This window comes from Mesoplodon mirus (genome assembly GCF_964341445.2).
Source record: "Mesoplodon mirus genome assembly, chromosome: 5".
Lineage (NCBI taxonomy): Eukaryota > Metazoa > Chordata > Mammalia > Artiodactyla > Ziphiidae > Mesoplodon > Mesoplodon mirus.
This window is the reverse complement of record NC_138980.1, coordinates 105777704-105802838: the sequence shown is the minus strand read 5'-3', so window position 1 is coordinate 105802838 and position 25135 is coordinate 105777704. Positions and strand designations below refer to the sequence as shown.

General features: G+C 37.5%; 1 protein-coding gene across 2 annotated transcripts in view; it reads left to right on the top strand.

The window, feature by feature from the left end:
• LNPEP (leucyl and cystinyl aminopeptidase) overlaps window positions 1–20820 on the top strand; it is a 107716-nt gene extending 86896 nt beyond the window's left edge. For both annotated transcript variants that reach the window (XM_082623774.1, XM_082623773.1), the window contains 7 exons: window positions 1279–1462; window positions 2610–2763; window positions 7821–8005; window positions 9502–9663; window positions 11423–11563; window positions 12235–12316; window positions 12962–20820. In XM_082623774.1, coding sequence (XP_082479900.1) covers window positions 1279–1462; window positions 2610–2763; window positions 7821–8005; window positions 9502–9663; window positions 11423–11563; window positions 12235–12316; window positions 12962–13093 — 1040 coding nt within the window. In that variant the 3' untranslated portion in view covers window positions 13094–20820. The remainder of the gene's footprint in view (window positions 1–1278; window positions 1463–2609; window positions 2764–7820; window positions 8006–9501; window positions 9664–11422; window positions 11564–12234; window positions 12317–12961) is intronic.
• Window positions 20821–25135: the final 4315 nt, after the last annotated feature.

Genomic DNA, 25135 nt, shown 5'->3' with positions numbered 1-25135 from the left:
TCCTGGGGTTTATAGTCTAATAAGTATTAAACCTTAAGATGCTTAGAAGCATACATACCCTTAGCTATTATTTTAAATTCACATCCTCACTGCCAACTTTGAAGGACATTTCTTGGTAGGTAATTTTAAAGGTTTTTAAAATTCCTATATATATTTTGTAGTCCAGCTTTTGTAGTAATATTTTTTATAGTCACATATTTTTAGCTTCTTGTTAATTGTATGTTAATTGAAATCATTCCATATAAATTTCTAACAACTCTCTCAGCATTTATATTTAATGGTAGGGGCCAAAAAATGCATTATCAATGTTCTATTATTTTAACTCAGTAATTCCTTATTTGTGCTTAATGAGACCTTAGTCCTTCCCTAATGTTTTTTTTGCTGTCTTTGAATTATATGACTTTTTTTTTTTTTTTTTTTTTTTTTTGCGGTACTCGGGCCTCTCACTGCTGTGGCCTCTCCCGATGCGGAGCACAGGCTCCGGACACGCAGGCTCAGTGGCCGTGGCTCATGGGCCCAGCCGCTCCGCGGCATGTGGGATCCTCCTGGACCGGGGCACGAACCCATGTCCCCTGCATCGGCAGGCGGGCTCTCAACCACTGTGCCACTAGGGAAGCCCGATTTATGTCACTTTTTAAATGGCTTTGTTTGTCCTTCCTTTGCTAACATAAACAAAGACAAAGGCTGAGATGGAACACGTTTTCTATAGTTCTCTCACTGTCTTCCCCTGTGCCTCACCCTGCACACACTGCCCCTCTTCCTGCCTCTCTCCTCTAGCCACAATGAACTTGGGAGCCGGTTCAGTGCATGGATGGACTCCGTGTACACTTTCACTCTGGGCCTTGAACACTCAGAGTCCCTCTTACTTGGCTAACAACACCTATATATCCTGAAGTCTCAACTTTGATGTCATTTCTTCCAAGAAATTTCTCCTAACCTTCCCTAGGAGGTGAAGCATTTCTACTCTGTGCTTCTACAGAATTCCATGTTTTCTTTTTCCAAAGACAGCATTTATATGATATTCTATTCACCTGGTTACATTAGATCATAAGATCTATGAGAGAAGGCACATGTCTACCTTGTTTACCATTAAATAAATGTTAAGTGAATGAGTGGTGATCTTTGTTAACATGAAAATAACTGCCCTGCGAGGCAGACATTTAGTTTCTTAGTGGAATATTACATAATAATACCATATTAACTTTGAAACAAAGTATCTGTTTAATATTTTTCTTTCCCTATTACCTTCTCTCTCTCTCATTTTTTGGTCTGTATTAGTTGTCATCAATCTCACAGAAGAAGTGAAGTGGATCAAGGTCAATACAGACATGACTGGCTATTATATTGTACATTATGCAGACAACAACTGGGAAGCACTGATCAAACAGTTGAAAATAAATCCTTATGTCCTGAGTGACAAAGATCGAGCCAACCTCATCAACAACATCTTCGAACTTGCAGGGTAGAGTATGCTTGTCTTGGGTCTTATTTTGTTTTGTTTTAAAATAAGTATTCTCGAGGAAAAGGACATTTTGGAAAAGAAATTCAAAAGAACTAGCATGTATTGCCTGTTAGGTATAATTCATTTTGGAGGATTGGGAAAATATAACACATATTCCTTGCCTTCAGGGGCTTTATAGTCTATCTAGAAACATCAGCTACAAACATATTGAACAGTTGTATAATAAGATTTAAATAATATTTCAAGATTGTAGATACCAACGAGCAGGACACATATTTGCTGAATAAATTGATGTAGAAGTTCCGCATTTGCTTTATTTCATGAGAGAATTCTTGTCAAGCAGCAGGTGGTTTCAGCATAAAGCTTGGTGCTCCCTCACTAGTTTGAGGGACATCTCTGAGAGCTGGAGCACCACTTACCTCCCCAGCCATCCCACAAGTCACTGCAGTCACTTACCTCTCCAGCCAGTCACTGCAATGGCAGTGACCCCGTGTATGAATATCCTCTGAATAGCAAGATTACTGGTTTAGGTTGTTAATGGGTCAGACACACAAGGAATATTCAAATGTGTTCCTTCTGACTGCTCTTGACCATTCTATTTTGGTTCATATTTTATGAAGTGACCTTACATTATCTCAGCCATCATTGTTGTGATTTCTGTAAAGTGGTTAATTTTTTAAATGTGCTCACCATAAATTCACAGCAGACCTTGCCTTAGCAAGTTTGACAAATTCCCATACAAATAACAAATAAAAAAGTTCTTTCTGATTCAAATCTTCTTTCTGCCACCTGCTCTCACCTGATAAGTAAAAGTAATTAATACATAAATAAAATTAGCACTCTTCATCTTTTCTCACCTAAAATATTATAATACTGTTCCTGAATCAGTAGTAATTTACAGGTGACTTATATAACAAAAGCTGAACTATTGTTTATTTCTCCTGCAATATGTCTTTAACCTTGAGTCACACACACGAACTAATCAAAGATAATAATATTTAGTCTAACTTTACAGAATACCACCCAAAGCTTAAAATTTAGGTCTTCAGGATCCCCCCACCCCCTATCTAGCCATTTGTCTCTCAGCATACATACAGTTCATCTGCCTGTCTTGGCATATTTACTTTTTTGTTCTTTTACCCTTTAGCCTAGGCAAGGTGCCTCTTCAGAGAGCTTTTGATTTGATTGATTATCTTAGAAATGAGACCTCTACTGCACCCATCACTGAAGCCCTGTTCCAGATGGAACTCATCTATAACCTTGAAGAACTGGGGCACATGGATCTGGCCTCAAAACTGGTGGTAAATCTGCCTTTTTGCCAAGTTCTCTTTGTTGCTTGCCTTTCCTGGTGTTTTGCATGTTCTGTTCAGCACTAATAGACTGAAAAAGCAACCAGTTGAATTCCATTTTCTTCACCTAGTTGTGAAGTCTTTACTTTGAATCAAAATGTCATTTCTTACCTTGAGGAGTTGATAAAGGGTTAGCATGACATGATCTTATCTGAATATCAAAATATAGACTTCTGACAAAATGGGGCCACGTGAAAAGAAAACGTCTCTATTCAAATCTTGGTTTATTTTTATATAATAAATGCTTGAAATAGGCCCTTTTGCAAAGCAGTGCTCCCCATTGACTTCCTAGTGGTCATTATAAAATGACAGTTATGTTTGTACTGAGAATATTCTGTTTTAGGAGTCCTCACTGATAACTGCCTTATGGATGGTGATGCTGGTGAACATAAGTTCTCTGCAAAGCACTAAAGGAGCCTTGGTATTGGAGAATGTTTTACCTTTTTTTAAAACCAACTGCCTGATCTTAACAGTTGTTATTTTAGACACTTTCAGTATTAAATTGTTGACAGTGTCTTTAAAAGTTTGGGAAGGAGTGATGAATTCTTTGTCTTATCTAATTCTCTGAATCACATTCTGACAACAAGGTTTGCTTTATAAACTAGTCAGGTTTTCCAAGGACCAGGCAAAAGGCAGCTTTCAGGAAAAAGAAGAAGGTGATGGGCCAGGAATTAGATTAAGTCTTTTAGGATTTTGGTGTCCTCACTGTTAAAAAGAAGGTGTTGGATTGCTTTTTTTTTTTTCTTTAAATCCTCTTTTCTGCTGCTCTTTCTGTTACGCCGCACAACCCCTGTGATGACTTCTCTCATCACATGCGAGATTCTCAGTGCGGGGAGGGAGTGCAGGACAGGGGGCCATATGGAGTTTGAAAAGCACCTTTCCTACAAGTTTCTGATCTCACCCCCCATCCCTACCCGTAAGTGAGATGCTTCAGTTAGGTGATTTCTGAGGCATCTTTTATTACTAAGATTTTTATCATTCTTCTATTTCATAAGGCTTTCAACTACCAGCCTTAATGAAAACCAGCACCTGCAATGTGACCTGGCCCATAGTGACACTCAATAAATGTTGAATGAATAAGTGAGTGAAACATACCAGAAACAAGTACATTTCAGTGCTTATTATATTCTGCACACCCTGCTTAGTGCTTAATGCAGATTACCTCATTTAATCCTCACACAATGCCAAATAGATACTTCTACCCCCAATACATAGATGAGAAACTAAATAAATTCCCCAGAGTCACTTACCTAGTAAATGATAAAGCTGAGATTCAAACCCAGATGACTTTCACTCCAGACCCTGCTCTTTGTGTTATATGGCTGTATTTTGTGTTTCAGCAATGTCATCTTTCAGAGGATACCCTTTTATTGGAAAAATCAAAGCCGTTTCTTGCTATCTTTTTTTCCCCTTTTTTAAACTGATAGCTTAAATCAAAATAGTTTGAAGTCTTGTTAAAGTTCATGATGGCAGAAGCCACTCTTCTGCCTGCCTCTCTCCATTAACTCTGTTGAGGGCCTGGTGCCAGGAAGCACTTGATACTCACGCTGTCCCTGTGCTGAGAACACAGATGCTGAGCTCAGTTCAAGGAGTTAGCTCTTTTGAATATTTTCCGACTGTGACACTCAGCTAACTCTGCATCTTCATCCCAAATGATGATTTCCAGTTTCCTGGGCAGGTATGTGTTTATTCAGAACACAGCAGAATATACATAACCCCAGTCCATGGGATTAGTGGTTAGAGGGCAAGGGCAGGAGGCTTAGTATGTGTTTGAAAGACCCTTACTGCTGGAGGTCTTCATGCACTTGATTGTTAGTTAAAAGTCATGTTAGCTTTAATTCAAGAGAGAGAAACTGTATCTTTAAAATTCTTATTCTAATCTTAGGGCATTCTAGTAGCATTAAAATTCTTAAAATATGAAATGTGACACACCATAGATGAGATTAGAATGGCAGACCTTTCTGAGACCTTAGATCCAATCTTCAAATAGTATTTGTAATTAAGACTGATGTCTAATTAATTTTTAAAGTCAGTGTCACCAGAGCATTGTGTACATTTATTGGTCACTGTGTTATTTAGGCTGCACAGACCCACATAACATATATTACCCATATATCACATTTTGTGATGTCTGCTGTGGTGTGTGGTGGGTAGAGTCTGGAAGCACATTTGAGTTGTGTCAAATTGTTCACATCTGATGCTAAAATCTGATCTCAGTCATATTCCCGTTTCATCACTTATAACTCTGTCATTCTTTTACATATGAGGGCTTGGTGGGATAAACCTTTTGCAATAAAAGCTGACACTTCACTTTTAAGAAGCTCAGTTGACCCAAGAAAGAACTCCCTGGGAACATCAGTGTAAAATTAAAGCAGTAAATCAAAATGTAATATATAACATAAGTGCCAGCTTCTTGCCCTGTGTTTTATTTTTAAAACCATTTTGTGTTATTGTTGTTGCATATTATTGCATGTACATAGCTTATATAACTCATCAATTTATTCCTCTCCCTACCATCTTCACTTTATGAAATCAGAGGATTAAAGTCTATTGTTTAATGAGGTTAAATTTCAAATAATTAATGCAGAACCATGGAAAAACAGGTTTAATTTTATTTCTAAAAAGGAAAGATAATTTGAAGCACTTGCTGTGATTTATTAATATTAAAAATATAACCTGAATCCCTTACAAAAAGATTTTATAATCCAAATTTTCTTAAAACAGAATTATTCTTTTTTTAAATAAAATCTTTTACTCTTTTATGTTATCATTTGAAATATTTTTTTCAAATGATAAAAATGATCCAGCTTGTAGGACATTAGTTCCCCGACCAGGAATTGAACCTAGGCCGTGGCAGTGAAAGCACCAAGTCCTAACCACTGGACCGCCAGGGAATTCCCCTGAAATATATTTAAAATCAACTGTTCGGGGACTTCCTCTTGACTCTTTGGTACAGGGTATAAGTAGTAAAGTTATACCCTGTAATTCCAATGGAGTAACTGCTCAGGAATTAGCTTTAGCATCTTCAAGTGTCAGGTTTCCCATACTTCCAGTACTTTAAAGTTCTGTTTTTCCCCACTGGCTTCTTTGTTTTAGTAAACTCTTAAGGATCATTGCCATTTTTCTCCACTGAATTTTTTTTAATGGTATTGTAAGTATGGAACTTTTCTCTCTCTCTCTCTCTCATTCTTCCTTTGTTTCTTTTTGACAGTTATGAGTAGCTTTTAAATTTCTTTTCTGCATCATAATGCTATCATGAAGCCATTGAGAAAGTCAGGACAGTGGAAGACAACATGTGCCAGTGCAGTCATGTGTATCCAGCAGGATCTCCTGCATTGCTTTTATGTTCCTTGCACTATCAGTCAGCATGGCAAGTATTTTTCCACTTCACATCTTCCCAATGACTGGCAAGCTTTGTTACTCACACGTTCCACAAGGTGTCTGTTCTCTATTTCATTGCTTTTGAAGCAAACAAACAAAAGGGAGTTGACATGTTATCACACACTTTGAGTCCGTCTTCTTGTACAGATTCTTTTTTCCATTCTCATAGTCAGATCCACAAGAGACTTATTCAGAGAAGGTCTGGTGAGAAAATGGCCTCAGCAGTTTAAAACTCTCCAACTAGGATTCATTTTAACTATTGACAGAGGCACTCTAGAAGAATATTATGCTCTGTGAGGAGCCTGAACTAATTTGGGGGGGTTAAGAGGTGTTGTATGTGGTCATCTGTGGCACTTGACTACTTGAGATGAGACGTGGCAGTGATGGTGTTAGGGTACCAGTGGGAGGAGACCCTCCTGTGCCGAGAACCCTGTGGGCCGGGATGCCTCTAAATTGTTTTCGTTTTGAGTCTCCTTATTTGTAGCCATGAAGGTTTTCTAAAAAAATACCTATCAGCATTTTTATATTAGAATTTTTGTTCCTTTTAGTGACTTTCATAAGTGCATATTTTATATGGTGACTTTTTTAAATCCCCTGTGCCCTCACTCCTCCCCCCTGCACCACAGCTTGTAATATGGAAATAGTTCCATATACTATGAACAGCTTCCACACTTTTGTTCTGAGAAGAGATGAAACAGAAATAAGATATCTGTTGGTTTCTTAATACCATAAGTATATATTTAAGAATGACATCTCATTCAGAAGTAATTATAACAATGGACTTAATAGTAGATGATTCTATTGAATAACTGTTAATTTTCTTAAGTGTGATAAGGTATTATGGTTACATAGGGGAATTGCATGCTGAAGTATTTATAAATGAAATATCATGATATCTATAACTTACTTTCATATAGTTGAGCTAAAACCAGAAAAATATGTGTGTATGCGTTGCTATACACAAATGTAAGAGTGTTAAAAAAAAACAGTGAATCTAACATATGGGTATTAATTTTACTATTCTTGCAGCTTTCCTGTAGGTTTGAAAATTTTTTAAATAAAAAGTTGGGGAAGGAAAAAAATAACTATAAACAACTATTCTTCCCTGCAGACCTCATTTTCTTGCTAATTTGATTAATTTGTTATAGCATCAAACTAGATGATATTTTAAATATTCCTTTAACACTGGATTCAGAAACATTTAAGCGTAAAGAAGTATATTTTTCTCTCACTGCTGAATGGATTTATGGATTCTAAAGTCATGAGGTCAGGAAGTTCCAGCTTCCTTCCAGCAGTGGTGATAGGTGATACTTTTTGGCAGGAAAATAACTTCTAGCTGAGTATACACAGAAGAAAGGTTCCCTACTGCACAGAAGTCATTAATTCTCTGTCTTATGTCATTAAGTCCACCTTGGCTAGAGCAACCTTATTTATGGCCTTAGTTATTGAAGGGTTCTATCCCAGCTGTATGTGGACTTCATATGTCAGTTGATATTTAGTGAGTAATGCCTGTGTCCCCCTTTTTTTTCTCCTTGGGTGAGTGTTGGGAAAAAAGAGACCTAGTTGTCCTGATTTTTCTGGTTGTCCTAATTATGATCACTCTGTTACAATCCATTCTGTCTCTCTAGGCCAAGGTATTTAAATTGCTTCAAAGCCAAATCCAACAGCAGACGTGGACTGATGAGGGCAGTCCATCTGTTCGGGCACTGCGATCAGCCTTGCTAGACTTTGCTTGCACCCACAGCCTGGAGAACTGCAGCACTGCCGCCATGAAGCTGTTTAACGACTGGGTGGCATCCAATGGAACTCAGAGGTAATGTGTGCGTCCACTCAAATGACCTCGCTTTCTCTTCTGTGCCCTACATCGTATACTGAAACCAGGACCTCTACGTTCTGGGTCATAAATGTTATACAACAGTGTTGATGTAGGTGAACTCTATGTACCTGATTCTCAAGCACGGCTCTTTGTGTGTGTGTGGTAAAGTACATATAACATAAAGTTTAGTATCTTAACAATTTCTAAGTGTACGGTTCAGTAGTGTAAGTATATTCACACTGTTGTGCAACAGATCTCCAGAATTCTTTCATCTTGCAAAACTGAAACTCTTTACCCAAACAGCAGTTCCCCATTTTCCCCCCACTCTGGCCCTTGACAGCCACCATTCTACCTTCTGTTTTAGGAGTTTTACTGCTCTAAGTACCTCATATAAGTGAAATCATACAGTATGTGTCTTTTTGTGACTGGTTTATTTCACTTAACATAATGTCCTTTAGATTCATCCATGTTATAGCATATGTCAGAATTTCCTTTCTTTTTAAGGCTGAATAATCCATTGTATGTATGGACCACATTTTGTTCATCCATTCATCCACTGATAGACATTTGGGTTTCTTCCACCTTCTGGCTCTTGTGAATAATGCTGCTATGAACATAGGTGTACAAATATCTCTTTGAGACCCTGCTTCAGTTCTTTCACATATCGTATACACCTAGAAGTGGTATTGCTGGATCATATGGTAGTTTCATTTTTAATTTTATAAGAACCCCCATAATGTGTTCCACAGGGACTGCACTATTTTACATTCCTACCAACAGTGCACAAGGGTTCCAGTTTCTCCACATCCTCACTGACACTTATTCTCTGGGTTTTTGATGACAGCTCTCCTAATGGGTGTGAGGTGTCAAACAAGTCTCTTTTTATTTAGGAATAAAACACAGCAGGTGGAGTTAGCAGTTAGTAGACATGTTTTTGATGATGATTGGTTCTCTCCAGGTTCCTTACTGGGCATTATGGGAAAAGATTCAAGCATCAGGTGGGGTATTTGGGTAACCCGTTGAAGCCCTCTTCAGCTCTGAGATCTTAATAAGGCAGCAAACTGTGCTTCTACCCCTCTTCTCACCCCTCCTGCTACATTTGCTGCTGCATTTTGACCATGGGACTTACCACACTGTATTATGATGTATATATTTACTGTTCTGTACTTGGTGATAGCCTGTGAGTTCCTGAGGGCAGAGACTGTGTCTCATTCTTCTTCCCCTCCACAGTGTCCAGCCAGTTGCTTGCCTGGTTCTTTGTGGGTACACAGTGAATAATTATTGTATTAAATTGAATTGATATTCTTTTAGTCACACCACTAGGAAAGTAGCAGCCACTGAATTAATCATTTTCTTGTCAATTAATTGTACAGTAAAGACTCTTATTATTACCTGCTCTGTACCCCAGAACACTACCACTAGTCAATTCCTTGCCTTTGTATTCAGGGTTTTTTTTTTCTTGTTCTTCTCATATTTGACCACCTCTCTTACAGCCTACCCACTGATGTCATGACGACTGTGTTCAAGGTTGGAGCGAAAACTGAGAGAGGCTGGTCATTCCTCTTAAGCAAATATGCCTCTATAGGCTCTGAAGCAGAGAAAAATAAAATACTTGAAGCTCTTGCCAGCTCAGAAGATGTACGGAAACTACACTGGTATGAAACCACCAAAGGAATATGATCTATAGAAACCAAAAGCATAAAGCCACCATGCTCCTCCGGTGGGGATCCCCCTTTTCCTCCCTTTGCTCACAGGCCGGACCTGACTTGAACAGTATGGTGAGGAGCCTGCATGTGCAGGGCTTCGTCTCAGGGATCGGACCTGTACCCATAGGAGGCAGTGCTTTGCCCAGAAGAGACTGGAGATGCCAAGAGTCACAGCCCTGCTTTCTCCTTGAAAACGTCTTCATCGCCTTGGCATGTTGTCTTTAATTCCACAGTTAGCGCTTCATTCTTTTTGGTCAAGGCATTGTTCTGTCGCAGCTGTCATTTTGAAAATGCAGACACTTCAGAAGAAGGTACCCTGTAAAAGCTGATAGGTTCCACCTTCATGCGAGTTTGTCAGACTTTTCCTTTTTAATTACTCAGCTGATGAAGACCTGAAAATGGAAGCTTCACGTGGGGAAAGAAGGGCAGTGAGTAGGGCCTCCCGACAGGAAGAACAGTCAGTGGCAGGGGAGAGGAGCTCTGAGTAGCCTAGAGAAACAGGAAGTATCTCGAAAGGAAGTCAGTGCCAGGAAGGGGTGGAGGGAGGCACTTGGGTCTCGTTGCTTCTCTTGTATAATTTTGCTCAGATAAATCATAATAGTGTCCCAGAGATGTCTTCAGCACCTGCCCAGATCCACTTTCCAAAGGATACACTGTAAATGGTCATTTTCCTTAAAGTAGTAGCCAGCCTCTGACCCAAACAAATAGAGAAAAGGGTTTGTTTTTAAATTAGTAATAATTTTGTTTTAGACTATTAATACACTGATAAATTTCCACGATAAAGTACCTAAGAAAATGGTGTAAAACGTGAAAGTATCTCTTGTTTGATCCTTTACTTCTGTTCTTATCCTCTCCTCTGTTAACAGTGTCAGTCCTGGTCTGAGCATTTGTAGGTTTATACTATACCCAGTGTTTTGTGATGTTCTTTTTAGTGAATGATCAGTCTTTGAGATCTACCATAAAGCCTACTTCATTTTTATAGCTGTGTATTATTCCATAACATGGCTCTATCATAGTTTATTAATCCATCACATCTCAATGAGCATTTGGTTTTTTTCCCCTATTAAAAATACTGCTGCATTCTTTTAGGGGTATGTGTTTTCTCACTATAAGCAGATATTATCACATAGTAAATGCTTACATTCAAATGCCCAGCTTTAATATTTATTAGCTGTGTAACTGGGGCAATTACATAACCTCAGCTTCTTAAACTGTAAAATGTGGATAGGTAGTAATGACCTATTTCAAGCATTGTTATTCAATAATTTAGAATATTATCTAGTACACATGAAGTATCAGTAAATTTATTGAGTGTATTTTGAAATGTATCTTCATTTTCATATGACAGCCCAGTTTTTTAAGAGTAATAAGATACCTCCCTATTCAAATTAAATAGTTTTTTAACAGAAAAAAATACTAGTCTTCAGAATTATAATTCTACTAGAATTTATTTCCTAAATGTCCTTACTACATAAAGAACTATTTATTACTATGTGACAGTACATTAAACTGCTTATCTCATTGGTGAGTTTTTCCTTCATTTAAAAAAAATGACAAGTTCTCACTCTATTAATGAATCTTAGACTAACCCCAAACTTATATCCCTTGAATTGCCACAGAGCTTTAATTAGGAGACCAGTATTAATTTAAATTCAGTCATCACTTCATCATGAATAATTTTGGAAGCTAAATCTGCTTTGCTCTTCAGGTTAATGAAAAGTAGCCTCGATGGAGATACCATCCGAACACAAAAGCTGTCGTTTATCATTAGAACAGTGGGCCGGCATTTTCCTGGACGCTTACTGGCGTGGGATTTTGTCAAAGAGAACTGGAGTAAGCTTGTACAGAAGTAAGTTTCTCGAAGAATCCCTAATTTTTAGTGTTTGCAGCCTCTGCATTTGAAAACAGTTCCCAAGGTTGTACTGGTTCACAAGAGTTACGTGTTGCTGTGAGAGAAAAAATGTTTCAGTTCTAGTTTAACTAAACACCCAGAAATCCGTAAACATAATTCCATAATTCCATGGCAGGAGTCATGTAACAGTGGTGTTCCATGGAAGTTCCACTGAAGTGCTAATCAAACCCAACCTTGCTCCACGCCGGCTCACTTAGCTTGGCCTGGCCACGGACTCTTTCAGAATAGCTGTTTAGTTACATGTGTTGAAAATACCTCCTCACTACCAGGGGATTGGTTAGGAACTCACACCCAGCTCAATAGCACATGTAGCTCATTTTTTTCTTTTAAATCAATAATGACACCTTCTGGGTGTCTGATGTGATTTTTGAGGAGAAAATGGGCTAAGAATTTCTCTGGAACTCCTTCTGCCCACTCTTTCCTCCCACTGGCAGAGGTGTGTATGGGATGACTCCTGATGTACGGAGCTGCCGTTCCCAGGGGCAGGACTCCTCTCTGCCTTGGGCATGTATAGCTTACATTAAGCATTTCCTTTGCACTCAGGAACTTTGCTTACCAGCAGCTGACTCATTTTTTTGCTTTTCACCCTTATGTTTGTGTTGCTTCAGGTTCCATCTGGGGTCCTATACCATACAAAGTATTGTTGCTGGATCAACTCACCTGTTTTCAACAAAGGCGCATTTATCTGAGGTTGGTTGTATATAATGCTACTGGGGAGGTTGGGTATCCCTTTGCCCTCAGGCTGCTCAGTTTAAGTCAGATGGTGGATTCTCATGCCAAATCCTGTCCCTTCTCTCTGTCTGCCTTCATCAATGCTAATGATTCTGCATCTGGATTATTTCTAAACGGTAGATATACAGCAATGAGGAAAAATCCTGATTCCATTCTCAACAATATTCCTTTGTCTCCCTAATACAAATGATATTTTTGAATTAAAATCAACATATGCCAAGTTTCTTTTTAAGTGGTGATTAAATTGTTTTTGAAGAATTCCATTCCAAGGGTAAAATTGGACACCAGGCCTAACTTTAGACTCTACCTTATTTACTGTTACTTGGCCTTTTTTTTTTTCTTTCCTACTTTAGATTTGAAAAATTCATCCTTGTGGGAGTAAGGGGAATTCATTTTTTTAATTACTTCAGATTTCACCATACTTGATCAGGAACTTGATGTAAATACCTCAAATATTAAAATATAGTATTTCTCATCTCTACTTCTCTTAAGACATCAGCACGGCCATCACTAACTTAAAGCTTATTTGAAAAGGATATTCAGAGTTATCTGAGAAATACCATCCTTTTCTTCTTTTGAAATACTTCTGTGTGCAACTTACAGGTCAAGGCATTCTTTGAAAATCAGTCAGAGGCAACCTTTCGACTTCGTTGTGTCCAGGAGGCTTTGGAAGTCATTCAGCTGAACATCCAGTGGGTGGAAAAGAACCTTAAAACTCTGACGTTTTGGCTGTAACATCCATACCTGCACCTCATTCGGTCACCCATTCAGACAGCTTGTTAACTTGGGCTCTGCTGCTTTTGCAAAAGCCAAGGTGAAACCAGGATCGCTGCTGAGTTGTTTGCACTCTTAGGAGTTCTAGTTTGCTCAGGGCCCATCTGTATTTTTCATCTGTCTTTTCTAAAATGTCTTTGGGCAGTGTGTAGTTATTTATTACCAAATTATATTCACCTACATGCCAACCATCTACAAAAACAATGGGTAATTTTCTACTTTGAAGATATTCAAATGGAGAAAAAATATCTGTTTTGGAATTCTGTTCTATCTCTCAGTATCTGGAAAGTGCTGACACCATAAAATAAGGAAGGAGCTACCATAGGAGCTACCATCTTTGCAGGCTGCTGGTTTATTAGCGACTTGTTGCTTCTTGTTGAGAGATGTTATTTGGATGTGGTTCAAAGTTAGCTTCAAAAAGTATGGTAATGAAGTCGACGAAGCATGCAACTATAGAGAACTGACCTCAAGTGTGCAGATCTACTTTGGTGGTTTTGAATAATCCTTTATTTTCTGGAAGAAGTTTATAACTATTATATTTTTTTTCTGAAGAATAGCCAGGTGCTACAGAATTTTTAATTTTTTGTTGTATTGTAAAGCTAAATAACAAGGCCAAAAGATTAAATTTTCCAAATATTTAACACTTCCTTTTTCATCTTTCAGGAAAATATTTCAAACCGAGTTAACGTTAATTACAATTATTTTACTTATGAATTCCAGTATTCTCCAAACCTCTGTACACCTTTATCACTCCCTGCCATAGATACACCTTATGTTATAAATAAGTATTTCTACATTTATGGCAAGCATTTTTTTAATACTGGTGTCTCTTATCCTGACTTTATTACTAAGAATACAATTTGTTTAAGTTGCTTTTTGGCATAATCATAGACACTTTCTCTGAATCATACCCGTTGGGTGGATTTTCATTTTATATGATAGAGTTGCATATTAGAAGCATATTTTAAAATAGGGCCTTTGAGAAATTGAACATTTTTATTTAAAGTTCACCACAGTACCTTAAAGGAATAAAGAGAATGTGGGTAGGAGTAACTTGATTTAGGTTTAATATGGTGGGCTTTGAATTTTTTCTACTGTCAGAACCAGTACTTTTCTTTAGTTGAAAAATCAAAGTTTTCTTTTGTAATGGCCAAACTAACAGATTATAAGGAATGGCCATGGAAAGAAAGAAAGAAGGAAAGAAGAAAGAGAGAGAGGAAAGTATCCAAAACTGTATGGCAATCTTACTCCTTCTAAAGGAGGAATACTGTACTTGAATTTTTTGAGCTATGCAGACTTATACCTAGATTGTTGTGTTTCTTTGATTCTTAGAGAAAAGCTTTCTTCGTAATAATTCTTGTACTTTATATTTTGCCTGAAAACATCTACATATATAAAGAGGATATTTACCCATTTTTCACCTAAGATTTTCCCATGGAATTCCATACTTTTTAATGTTATGCTATCCCATCTCTATGGGGCTTCCAAAAACTAACTCTAAGTCAGGAATATAAGGTTAAATAATAGGTAGAACATGTATAATAAGTATTATTGGAGCTTTTGAAGTTTTTTCCCCCAAGAATTTTATTTCACCACTGTATTTCTGAGAACTCAAATAGATTGAAGCACAGCAGGATAGGATTCTATTTTACATGAGCACATAAATCCATGACACAATTAAGTACTGTTTGACAAGTGTTATATTCATTGCAGAGTGACAGTCTATTTGAATTAATGAAAAGGCACATCATACTAGATTACTAGTACAATGTGCCTTCTTATTGTAGAAGAAATAAATGTATGCTTTGGAGATCTGAAAGGCTATGAAAGTAGAAATCTGAGGAGTCCAGTTTGTTTATATCTAATCACTTGTTAATACCAAGTGATTAGACATAATTAAACTGAAGTAGTGTCAGCTGCCACCATAAGTTTGTGCCTTCCTCCATCTTGTTTTATATAAATCTCTTTAAGTGAAATTGTGTTGTTTGCTGTTGTTTTGGTGTTCATGAACTTTCTTACTGTCACTGGTTCTACTTAATGCTAATGTCCTTTGCCTTTCGTGTTTTCATTTTACTGTACTTTAGCCACTGTAGGAACAAAGAGCTGTCAGAAGAGTTCTGGGTATATAGAGGATATTGAGCCGCGTCAGTCTTACTGGGTACAGAACAGAATCCTTTCTGAATATTGGAAAGAAAGAAATGAAAGTTAAGCGATGAGTTTGTTGGATTACAGATAGCCTGTTATTGAGTTGGATTTTAAAAGAGTCTACTCCATCTAAAGCACCTGGAATGATAATCTGCAGTCAGATTGCTGAACATTCACGTAGTCCCCATGTATTTCATGGGGCTGCAGGGAAGGTGTATGCGTCTCAGGAGATGTGTCCTCAGCAGGAACAGCAGTTCCTGGGCCGAGTTTGCAAAACAAGACCTGAATTTCGTAGGTATGATGTAGCTCTTCTTCTCCCTTTTGCCTTTGTTATTTTCTTTGAATTGGAATTAACTCTCTCTTTAAAGAGCTTGCTTCCTCCTTCTGCCCTCACACCCCCATTTGTACTTTAAAAAGCTTATGTAAATATATATATATATATATATATATATTTTTTTTTTTTTGCTGGGTTTTACTTTCTTTTATTTTGTGCTTCATTCTCCACATTGGCAAGTAAGTACCAAATGAAAAGTGGAAGTCCAAAAGTATGATAAACCTCTTCTCCCTTTCCCTTATTGCCTGCATGGGCAATAGCTAATAGAATAGTTGATTGATTTCTTTGAGTGGCTCTTTGGGGGTATATACTTTTTAAATGTAGGAATGTGTTTTGTAATGTTTTTATATTTCATTTTAATATAGTTTGTCCTGATGAAAAGTAAAATATTTTCCTGTGAAAATCTCTTCTACCCTTCCTATTTTTCCTGTATGGACAACAGCTACAGAGTAATTATGTGATTTCCCTTTTTGGAAGGAGATGGTAATAGTGGGAGAAGAGCAGAGTATGTTCTTTTTAAAATGTGTACAAATGTGTTTGCTGCTATTTTGTGGGTGTTGTTTGATTTTGCATTTCCTTCATCCTTCTCATGGATAAGTAGATATCTAATGGACTGTGAAGGTCCAAAACTATGACAAATGTCCCATTTTCCCCTCTTCTTATTGCCTGTGTGGACATACTAACAGAGTAGTTGTAGTTTCTGTTGTTTTGATCTAATCTGTTCTAGAGGGCAGGGAGAGGGGAGGGTTGTATATTCTTCTTTCAAGTGTACGTAAATGTTATGCTACTTTTTTAAAATTTATTTTTAATTTATTTTTGGCTGCATCGGGTCTTCATTACTGCACGCGGGCTTTCTCTAGCTGCGGCGAGTGGGGGCTACTGTATGTTGCAGTGCACGGGCTTCTCATTCTGGTGGCTTCTCTTGTTGCAGAGCATGGGCTCTAGGCACGTGGGCTTCAGTAGTTGCAGCATGCAGGCTCAGTAGTTGTGGCACGTGGGCTCAGTAGTTGTGGCTCGCGGGCTCTAGAGCACAGGCTCAGTAGTTGTGGCGCACAGGCTTAGCTGCTCTGCGGCATGTGGGATCTTCCCAGACCAGGGCTCGAACCCGTATCCCCGGCATCAGCAGGCAGATTCTTAACCACTGCACCACCCGGGAAGCCCTATGCTATTTTTTAATATTTCATTTTTATATGTGTTCCTTTGCATGAATGCATATATACTTAATGAAAACTGAGGTTCAGAGGATGACAAATCTCTTTTCCCTTTTCCTTATTGCCTCCTTGGGCAATAGCTAGAATAGTAGTTTTTGTTTTGTGGGGTGGGAGAGAGTGGGGTATGTACTTAATGTATATAAATAAATCTACTACTTTGTATTATAACTAATTCATTTCGTACTACGTCCTTCTCATAGGACATAAAAGTACCTAATGAGACGTGGAGGTCCACATGTTTGACAGTCTCCTCTTGTCCCCTTCCCTTGTTGCTCATGTAGGCAGTGACTAGTAGTTGATTAGTTTTAGAGGCTCTTTTGTGGGTATTGGGGTAAATACTTTTTAAATATATATTCATGTTTTTACTTCCTTATTATAGTATTTCATTGGGTACCTAGTCCTTCACTTGGACCCGTAGGTTGCTAATGAACCACAGAGTTCTGGATGTATAGCAGTCTTCTCCCTTTCCCTTTTTATCTGTGTAGGCAATAATTTTAAAGTAGTTTGGGCTTTTTGAAGTTTTGGGGGGTGGGAAGGGACTAAGGGCAAGATATATACTTTTTTAAATTGTATATATACAGTGCTAGTTACTATATTGTGTTATTCCATTTTGTACCTGTCCCTTGCTTGGACGTGCAGGTACCTAATGAGATGTGGAGGTCCGGATGTATGAAAATCTCCCCTCTTCCCCTTTCCTTGTTGCCTCTGTGGGCAATAGATGTAGAGTAGTATAGATTATTATTTCTACCTCTGTCACTCCCTCTCCTGGGAGCATAGGGATATGTACTTTTTAAAATGTATATAAATGGTTTTTGCTCCTTTTTTCTGCTACTTCATTTTGTACCTAAATCTTTCCATGGATACTTAGGTACCTGATGAAAATTAAGTTTCATTCGATGAAAAAAATCTCCTCCCCTTCCCTTGTTGCCTGTCTAGGCAATGACTAGTAGCCTAGTTGTTTGGAGTTTTTTGTTTCTTTTTTTTTTTTTTGGCAGGGTAGTGGGGGATTTCTGGGTTTGCATTTTTTTTTAATATATATAAACATTTGCTGCGTTTTTTTGTTCTTTCACTTCAAACCTAGTGTTTTGTTTGGACTTGTAAATATCAAATGTAAGGCAGAGGCCCAGATCCAGAGATGTAATAAATCTTTTATCCCTTCCCCTATAGCCTGTGTATACCTGCAGTAGTATGAGTACTTGAGGATTTGGTTTTCTGTTCTTTGTTTTGAGGCTTTTAATGGGGAATGAGCTTGTTGGGCAAGATACGTAAATTTTTTAATGTATATAAATGTTTCTGCCTCTTTTGGTGTTTATTTCATTTTGAATCCAGGTTTTTGCATAACTATTTAGGAACTTAATGAAAGTTGAGATTGATTCTATGAAATATCTCCCTGCTCCCCTTCCCTCATTGCCTGGTGGGCAATGGTAGAAGAATAGATGTTTGGCTTCTGTTTTTGGAGAGGCAGGGATGGGAGAGGTCTGGGTGTGTGTGTGTGTGTGTGTGTGTGTGTGTGCACTTTTTTAATATATACAAATGTTTGCTATATTTTGTGTGTTATTTCACTTAGTACCCAGTCCTTTGCTGGGACCTGTAGGTACATAATGAAACATGGAGGTCCAGATGTATGATAAATCTCCTCTACTCCCTTCCCTCACTGCCAACATGGGCAATAGCTTAACAATTTGGGGTTCTTTTTGGTTTTTCTTTTTTTTTAAGAGGGAGGAATTATTGGGTTGAGTAGTAGTTAGTGGGAAAGGACAGGGTATGAACTTTTAAAAAATGTGTATAAATGTTTCCATGTTATTGATTTTATACCTAGTCCTTTGGGTAGATGTCGAGGTACCAGATGCAAATTGAGGAAAAGTGTATGACAGCCTCCCCTTCTCCCCTTCCCCTTGTTGCCTGTGTGGGTAACAGCAAGTAGAAGAGTTGGGCATTGTTTGCTTACTTGTTTCATGGAGATTTATATTTTTGGCAGGGGAATGTTAATAAATATGAATGTTTTCATTTGTTATGTTATTTTGTATTTAGTCCTTTACATGGCTATGTAGGGACTAATGAAAATTGAGTTTCATAGATTAAGTTACTTCTTCCTTTCCTACATATTTGCTCCTTCAGCTGGAGCTAGTATAGTTATTGTTTTGTGGTTTTGTTTTAGTCCCTCGGATATATGCCTTTAAAGATGTAAATATATACATGCACATATATGATTTGCTTCTTTTCTTCCCCCATTATTTTCCTTTAATACTTAGTCCCTTGCAGGGCTCTGAATGTATCTAACTAAAAATGTCCCACCAGATCCCTGCCATCTGACCTAAAGGGTAGCGTTGTGGTGGTGTGGCTAATGGCAACAGGCATGCAGCAGATAAGATGCAAGAAGACACTTGGATATGGTTGAGTTGTGAAAGCTAATCAGATCCAGCATTTCTTAGGTTGATTCAAACTGAATGAAATGATGAGGAGGGACGTGTACTTTGGAAATTCCAAAAAGTCAAAAAGACGATACTTCAAGTGTGTTTGTTTAAAGTTTTTTGCTGATTCATCTCTTAGTGGTAAGCCAGTTGACATGCTGCCTAGAACTCACTTGAAGACCCTTGAGAGTAGCTTCTTTCTGAGGCCTGGATTCTGACTCAGTTTGTTGCAGTTCCATCAGTAGCATATTCTTGTGTACTCAGTAGAAATTTTGGTTTCTGGAATGAATCTTTTGAGTTATTGCCATCATTCTAGTAAATGACAACATGGGGCCCGAAAACTAATCCAAGAAGAATTTGGGTGGCAAACCCTGTCTGTCTTCAGCACCTTACACATGGTAGGGCGAGTTGGCCCTTTCCTACCCAGAGCTTTTCTGCGTGGCTGCATCTGTCTCTCCTCAATTCCCCACTAGCTGAACCATTCCTGTTCATTCTTCCTTTTTGTCTTCAGTGCTTGCACTGTTAGATGTTATCTTATGGTTTTGCATGCATTTCATACATCCAGACCTGTTAGCTTTCAGCATTCTTTAATCATTATTTCACATTGATTCTTCACCCACCACATGGTAAATGTCATGACTCCACATTTGTCTGTATCAAAAAAAAATGCATGTGTAAAATCCATCCATCCCTCTCTCCCTCCCTCCAAGCTTCTGAGCACTGTTTGTTTGTTCTGCAATTTATAATGAATATAATGCTGAAGATTTGCCATATTGTTATTTTTAGAAACACTGAGTGATAGGACTCCTAGAAGGTTTGCAAAGAGATGTTATTTACCATATCAAACTCTCAGGTTCTAGTGATGAAAAATTTGCTTATACTTTGCTGTTACTTATACCTGCTGCTGTAGGAAAAATAAAAGTTTATTCATGCCACATTTAACTTTGATCATAAAGAAAAGGGGGCACCTTTTTGGAGTTAGTCATGGTCATCTTTCTTTAGTGTTATTTCTCAACAGTTCTTAATCTGAAATACTTCAAAGGAAGTACAGGTCAGGGCTTAGCTGAATGAAATGCTCCAGAACTTGAACTGTATAAAGCATCAGTACAGTAATACACTCATGTGTATAAAATGAGAATTACAGCATAATTGGAATATTTGCATTAATCAACAAACTCACATTGAGACAAACAATCTTACAGCTAGCTATCTTGATTAAAGCCAAGTGTTCCATATTGCTGTGAAGAATAGTTTATCAAATGCTTTGAAAAGTAATTACTTCAAAACTTGTAAAAGGTATCACATTTTTGTATTTAAACACTTCTTATAGAGATCTCCAATTCCTTGGATCTGGGCTTGTGGGTAGAATTCTAAATTTGTATCATAATCTTGTCTTTTGTGAAAGATTTTGAAACTAGTATGTATATATAATATTATATATGCAAATTGTGTTTTGTCACTGGTGAGGGGAAAGGCTTATTTTTCTTTATACTTCTGATAACTTGTTTTGCATATGACCAGCACTGACTGAAAGGCATGTGTACCTGCATACACTGTTGCTTTTTTTGTGAAATGAAAATAAAAGTATTTAAATATAAATATTGTATAGATTATTTGGATAAAAAAATTACATATAAAGTGGTTTATCATCTCAGCCCTACCAGGACAGCAACCATATTCATTGTATTTCATAGCTTGCCTCCTACCTCACCAGTGCTCCAGTATCCTTACTGCATGTAATGCAAGCGTTCTCAAACTCATTATCACCATGTTGGGCTGTCCTGGGCATTGTATGATTATTAACAGCATCCCTGGTCTCTAATGCAAATAGCAACTCCCCTACTCGCACTCTGACAACCAAAAATGTCTCCAGACATTGCTATTAAAGTTTTCAGTGGATGCGTACAGTAAAAATTGAACTAAAACCCATTATAAATGTAGAAAAAACATTCTGATTCCAGTGGACTTTTTGGATGTTAACTGACAAAAGTGCTCAACCTATAAGTTGAGAATTGTTTTATTTGAAGACATTACTGGGGACTATAGTCCGGGAAGGCAACCTCTCAGCACTGACAAGCTGTTCCAAAGAGGTAAGGGAGGGGCCAGGATATACAGGAGTTTTTGCTGAAAAAATGTAGTTCAATGTCAAAAGATTACTGCTAATCACCAAAAAAAAATAAAAAAATCAAGTTAATCATTTTAGTGCCTTTCTATTTATGAGAAGAGGCAAGAGTCTGGGCTCATTAAAGTTATTCCTTTGATATGTATCTTACCTAGGGCCAGTATCCTCTTCTTCTCCATTCCGAATTACCCTCAGAGTACACCACTGGGGGCAGCTGCGGTGGCTGAGGACTTGACAGTGGGCCAAATTCACTGATTACTGAAATGGCAGGCAACTTTTTTTGTTTGTTTTAAATCTTTTGGCTGCACAGCATGTGGGATCTTAGTTCCCCGACCAGGAATCAAACCCACGTCCCCTGCATTGGAAGCATGGAGTCTTAACCACTGGACCTCCAGGGAAGTCCTGGCAGACAACTTTTTTGTCCACAGCAACTCCTTGTGGTCATAAATTCACCCAAGGTTTGCGAGGCATTTCATGCCTAATTTTTCTACAGCACTAGGAAATATGATCCAGGAAATGTTTTCTCTTGTTGCTTCTCCCCATTCCTACAGTTCACTATTACAGTTATTCTGTGTAGAGTTACATATGATCAACAGCCTCAAGACGTTCAGCCATCATTAGTTTTGTCAGAGGCTAGTTACATGTTGGATAGTGCAAGAGACAACTATTTTATATCAAGTAGACAGGATATAAGTAGTACAGCTAGTATCATTAATAAAATCATAGTACAGCAGGTAGAGGCAAGGCATAAATAATTTGAGAAACAAGAGAAAAGATTAAAATGATGATTAGTATAACTAGATGTAATTTGGTCACAATAAGCCATCAAGTCTACAAGGGAGCCAGATGGAGAAGGCAAATTCTGGAGGGATCAAGTAGAGAGAATAAAATAAAGTGTACCTTTTGTAAATGAAGATTAAAAACATCTATCAACTTGTTGTAGGTCATAGTTAGCACAAGAGGAAAGGCTTTCTGGAAAACAAAGATTAAAAGCCAGTATTTCAGAAAAGTCAAAATTATAAGTCATTTATTGTTCATTCAGTCCCATATAATTAATTCCTGTTGATCTGGATGAAGCCAGGTTTTCCATTAGAGTTTTGTAATTTCTTACCCGTTTTAGTGGTATGATCTAAAAGTCATCAGAAACTTGTTTGTCAAAAAGTCCTTCTTATGAGTCTTCTTGAAGATCTTCATTTTATAAAAGCATCTGAGTAAAATAATGATTGTCTATAAATGACTGAAGACTTAAAATGGCATGGTTAAAGATCTGATTACAATGCAGCTGACAGAAACTTGGATATTTCTGTGACATCCAGCATTTTAAGAGAACTAGAATTATGACTGATAACATACCAGATTTTTAGATTTTGGAACATCTATATTAATGACGTCTTCCCATACAATATAAGAAAATTGTACCACCACTTATTTGACCATGTTTCCCATGTAATATACCAACTAAATCTATTTAGTATCTCTCTTTGGGATGTTTCAGGGGCCCTTTGAAGCCTCCCAAAGCTAGCTACAGGTCAGAAGAACTTTGGTTAGAATTTGACTTAGGGAAGTGTGTCAGAGATATCAAAAAGTTTTAAAACACTATCAAATAGGATCATAGGTCACTGTGAAACAATAGTTATTCAAACAAAGTGATGAAAGATTTTTAAGGTAAATACAGATCATTTAGAAGACAAAGAAAATCATATCTAGTATCAAAAGTAGCTCAACATTTCAGGAAAACTTCTTCCTCTTAACAGAAAACTCCAATACTGTACCAGCTCACCTTCAATAACTTTCATTTACCTAATTAAATTTAATCCAATCTCAGCCTGATCATGCACAAAACTGTTCTAGTCCTCCCTTCCCACAAGCCCTCCACAACTTTCTGTACCTATATTTGTTTATCCCTTATTTTTTTCTTTCACATTTAGAATTAATCAGCTTTAGGACAAAAATCTCTTTCTTTCCCCTTAACACAATGCATTTCCATTCCTCATACCTTCTTTTGCTGAAAACACACATCCTACTGTCCTTGCATACTAAAATATTTCCCTTATTTCTAGTAGCTTTACTTACATATTTTAATTAGAATTCTCTACTCTGAAAAACAGTTTCTAGTGAAAACTAAGAAGCAATTACGATCACACCAGTATTTCTTTTTTTTTTTTTTTTTTTTGCTGTATGCGGGCCTCTCACTGCTGTGGCCTCTCCCCTTGCGGAGCACAGGCTCCGGACACGCAGGCTCAGCGGCCATGGCTCACGGGCCCAGCTGCTCCGGGGCATGTGGGATCTTCCCAGACCGGGGCACAAACCCGTGTCCCCTGCATCGGCAGGCTGACTCTCAACCACTGCACCACCAGGGAAGCCCCCACACCAGTATTTCTTGATTGGCAAACTTATGAACATATTCTACAACCTCTAGAAACATACGCTTTCACATAGAGTATTACGCCAGTGTGGTACAAGACATGTGTCTAATAGAACCAAACATCGTTAGTTTTCCTCTTATAAAGACAAATGTAGGTAAACTTAGACCTGTTTAGCAATTAATGTTCCAGAATTTTATCTTATTTGAAAGAATCTGGATATTCAGTGAATTCCACCATTTAACTTAGCAAAACTCTAAAGTTTCAAGTTACCAAAACTCTGGAGAAACTATTTTAGATAGACATACTCAAAACATTATTCCTAAAATGTCCCTTTATATTTTATAACTTATGAAAATAATATACCAAGTTAATTCTTGCTGACAAACTCTGCAACAGAAGTAATGAATTTATTGACCTTCAGAAAACCTAGGTACAATAAAAATAAGGCATGTCTATTGATTAAACAAACAAGCTTAAGCTAGCTTTAATACCAGATATTAATATTTCCTAGATCACATGAACCTGAAAGTCTTTCTGGCCAATTTTCTTTATACTTAGAAATATTTAATTTGCAAGCACGTTTAAGTCAATTAAATAGAGCTCTTTTATAATTTAATTTTGGTAATACTATCTGGAGGTAGAGACGTATGTAGAGACGTATGTATAATTTGCATAGACATAAACAGACATAACTAGAGATCTCAGAGCTTTACTTTAAAACCTTGGTTATGAATCTGGTATTACAATATAAACTTACTAGTTTATAACAACTGAAATAAGTTTATTTGCTCAGATGACTAAGGCTTTACTCTTTGTGGAAAAGACTTAAGATTTGTGGTTTGTCTATGATAAATCCTTAAGGAAGCTGTGAATTTGATTTTGGTGAGGGAGACTTTTCAGAGGTTTGAGTTTAAAAAGACCTCCTCCCCCTCCCCCTTTTTTCCCTTTGGTTTCATATTCTACCTGATTGAGCTAATTAGGCTCAGTCTCAGGTCATTGTGGACTGAAACTTCTGATTTGTAGAGACTTGCAAGACAGTTGCTTTTAATTCTCCTAAGAACTGGTTTGCCACATAGATGATATTAAAAGATTGATTTGCCCAACTACATTTTCTTTAGTTTTTTTTTTAATCAGTAAGAATATTTCCAACTACACTGAGAATCAAAAGTTCTATGTTCTAGAACTTTAGGGTTCAGTTTATTAGGGCTTCAAAAGTCTGCACAAGGCATTCAACGAAGACCCTCTTTCTGAGGGTACAAGTTAAACCCAGAGCAAAAAAAAAAAAAAAACTATTATTGTTTTTATTAACCCCTGAATATTAGCCCCCAGTTTTCATTTAATATTTTGTGGGCTTAGGTAACCCTATTGGTTTCCTTTAGTATGTTTAATTAATATGGCCTGATGGACAGATTTA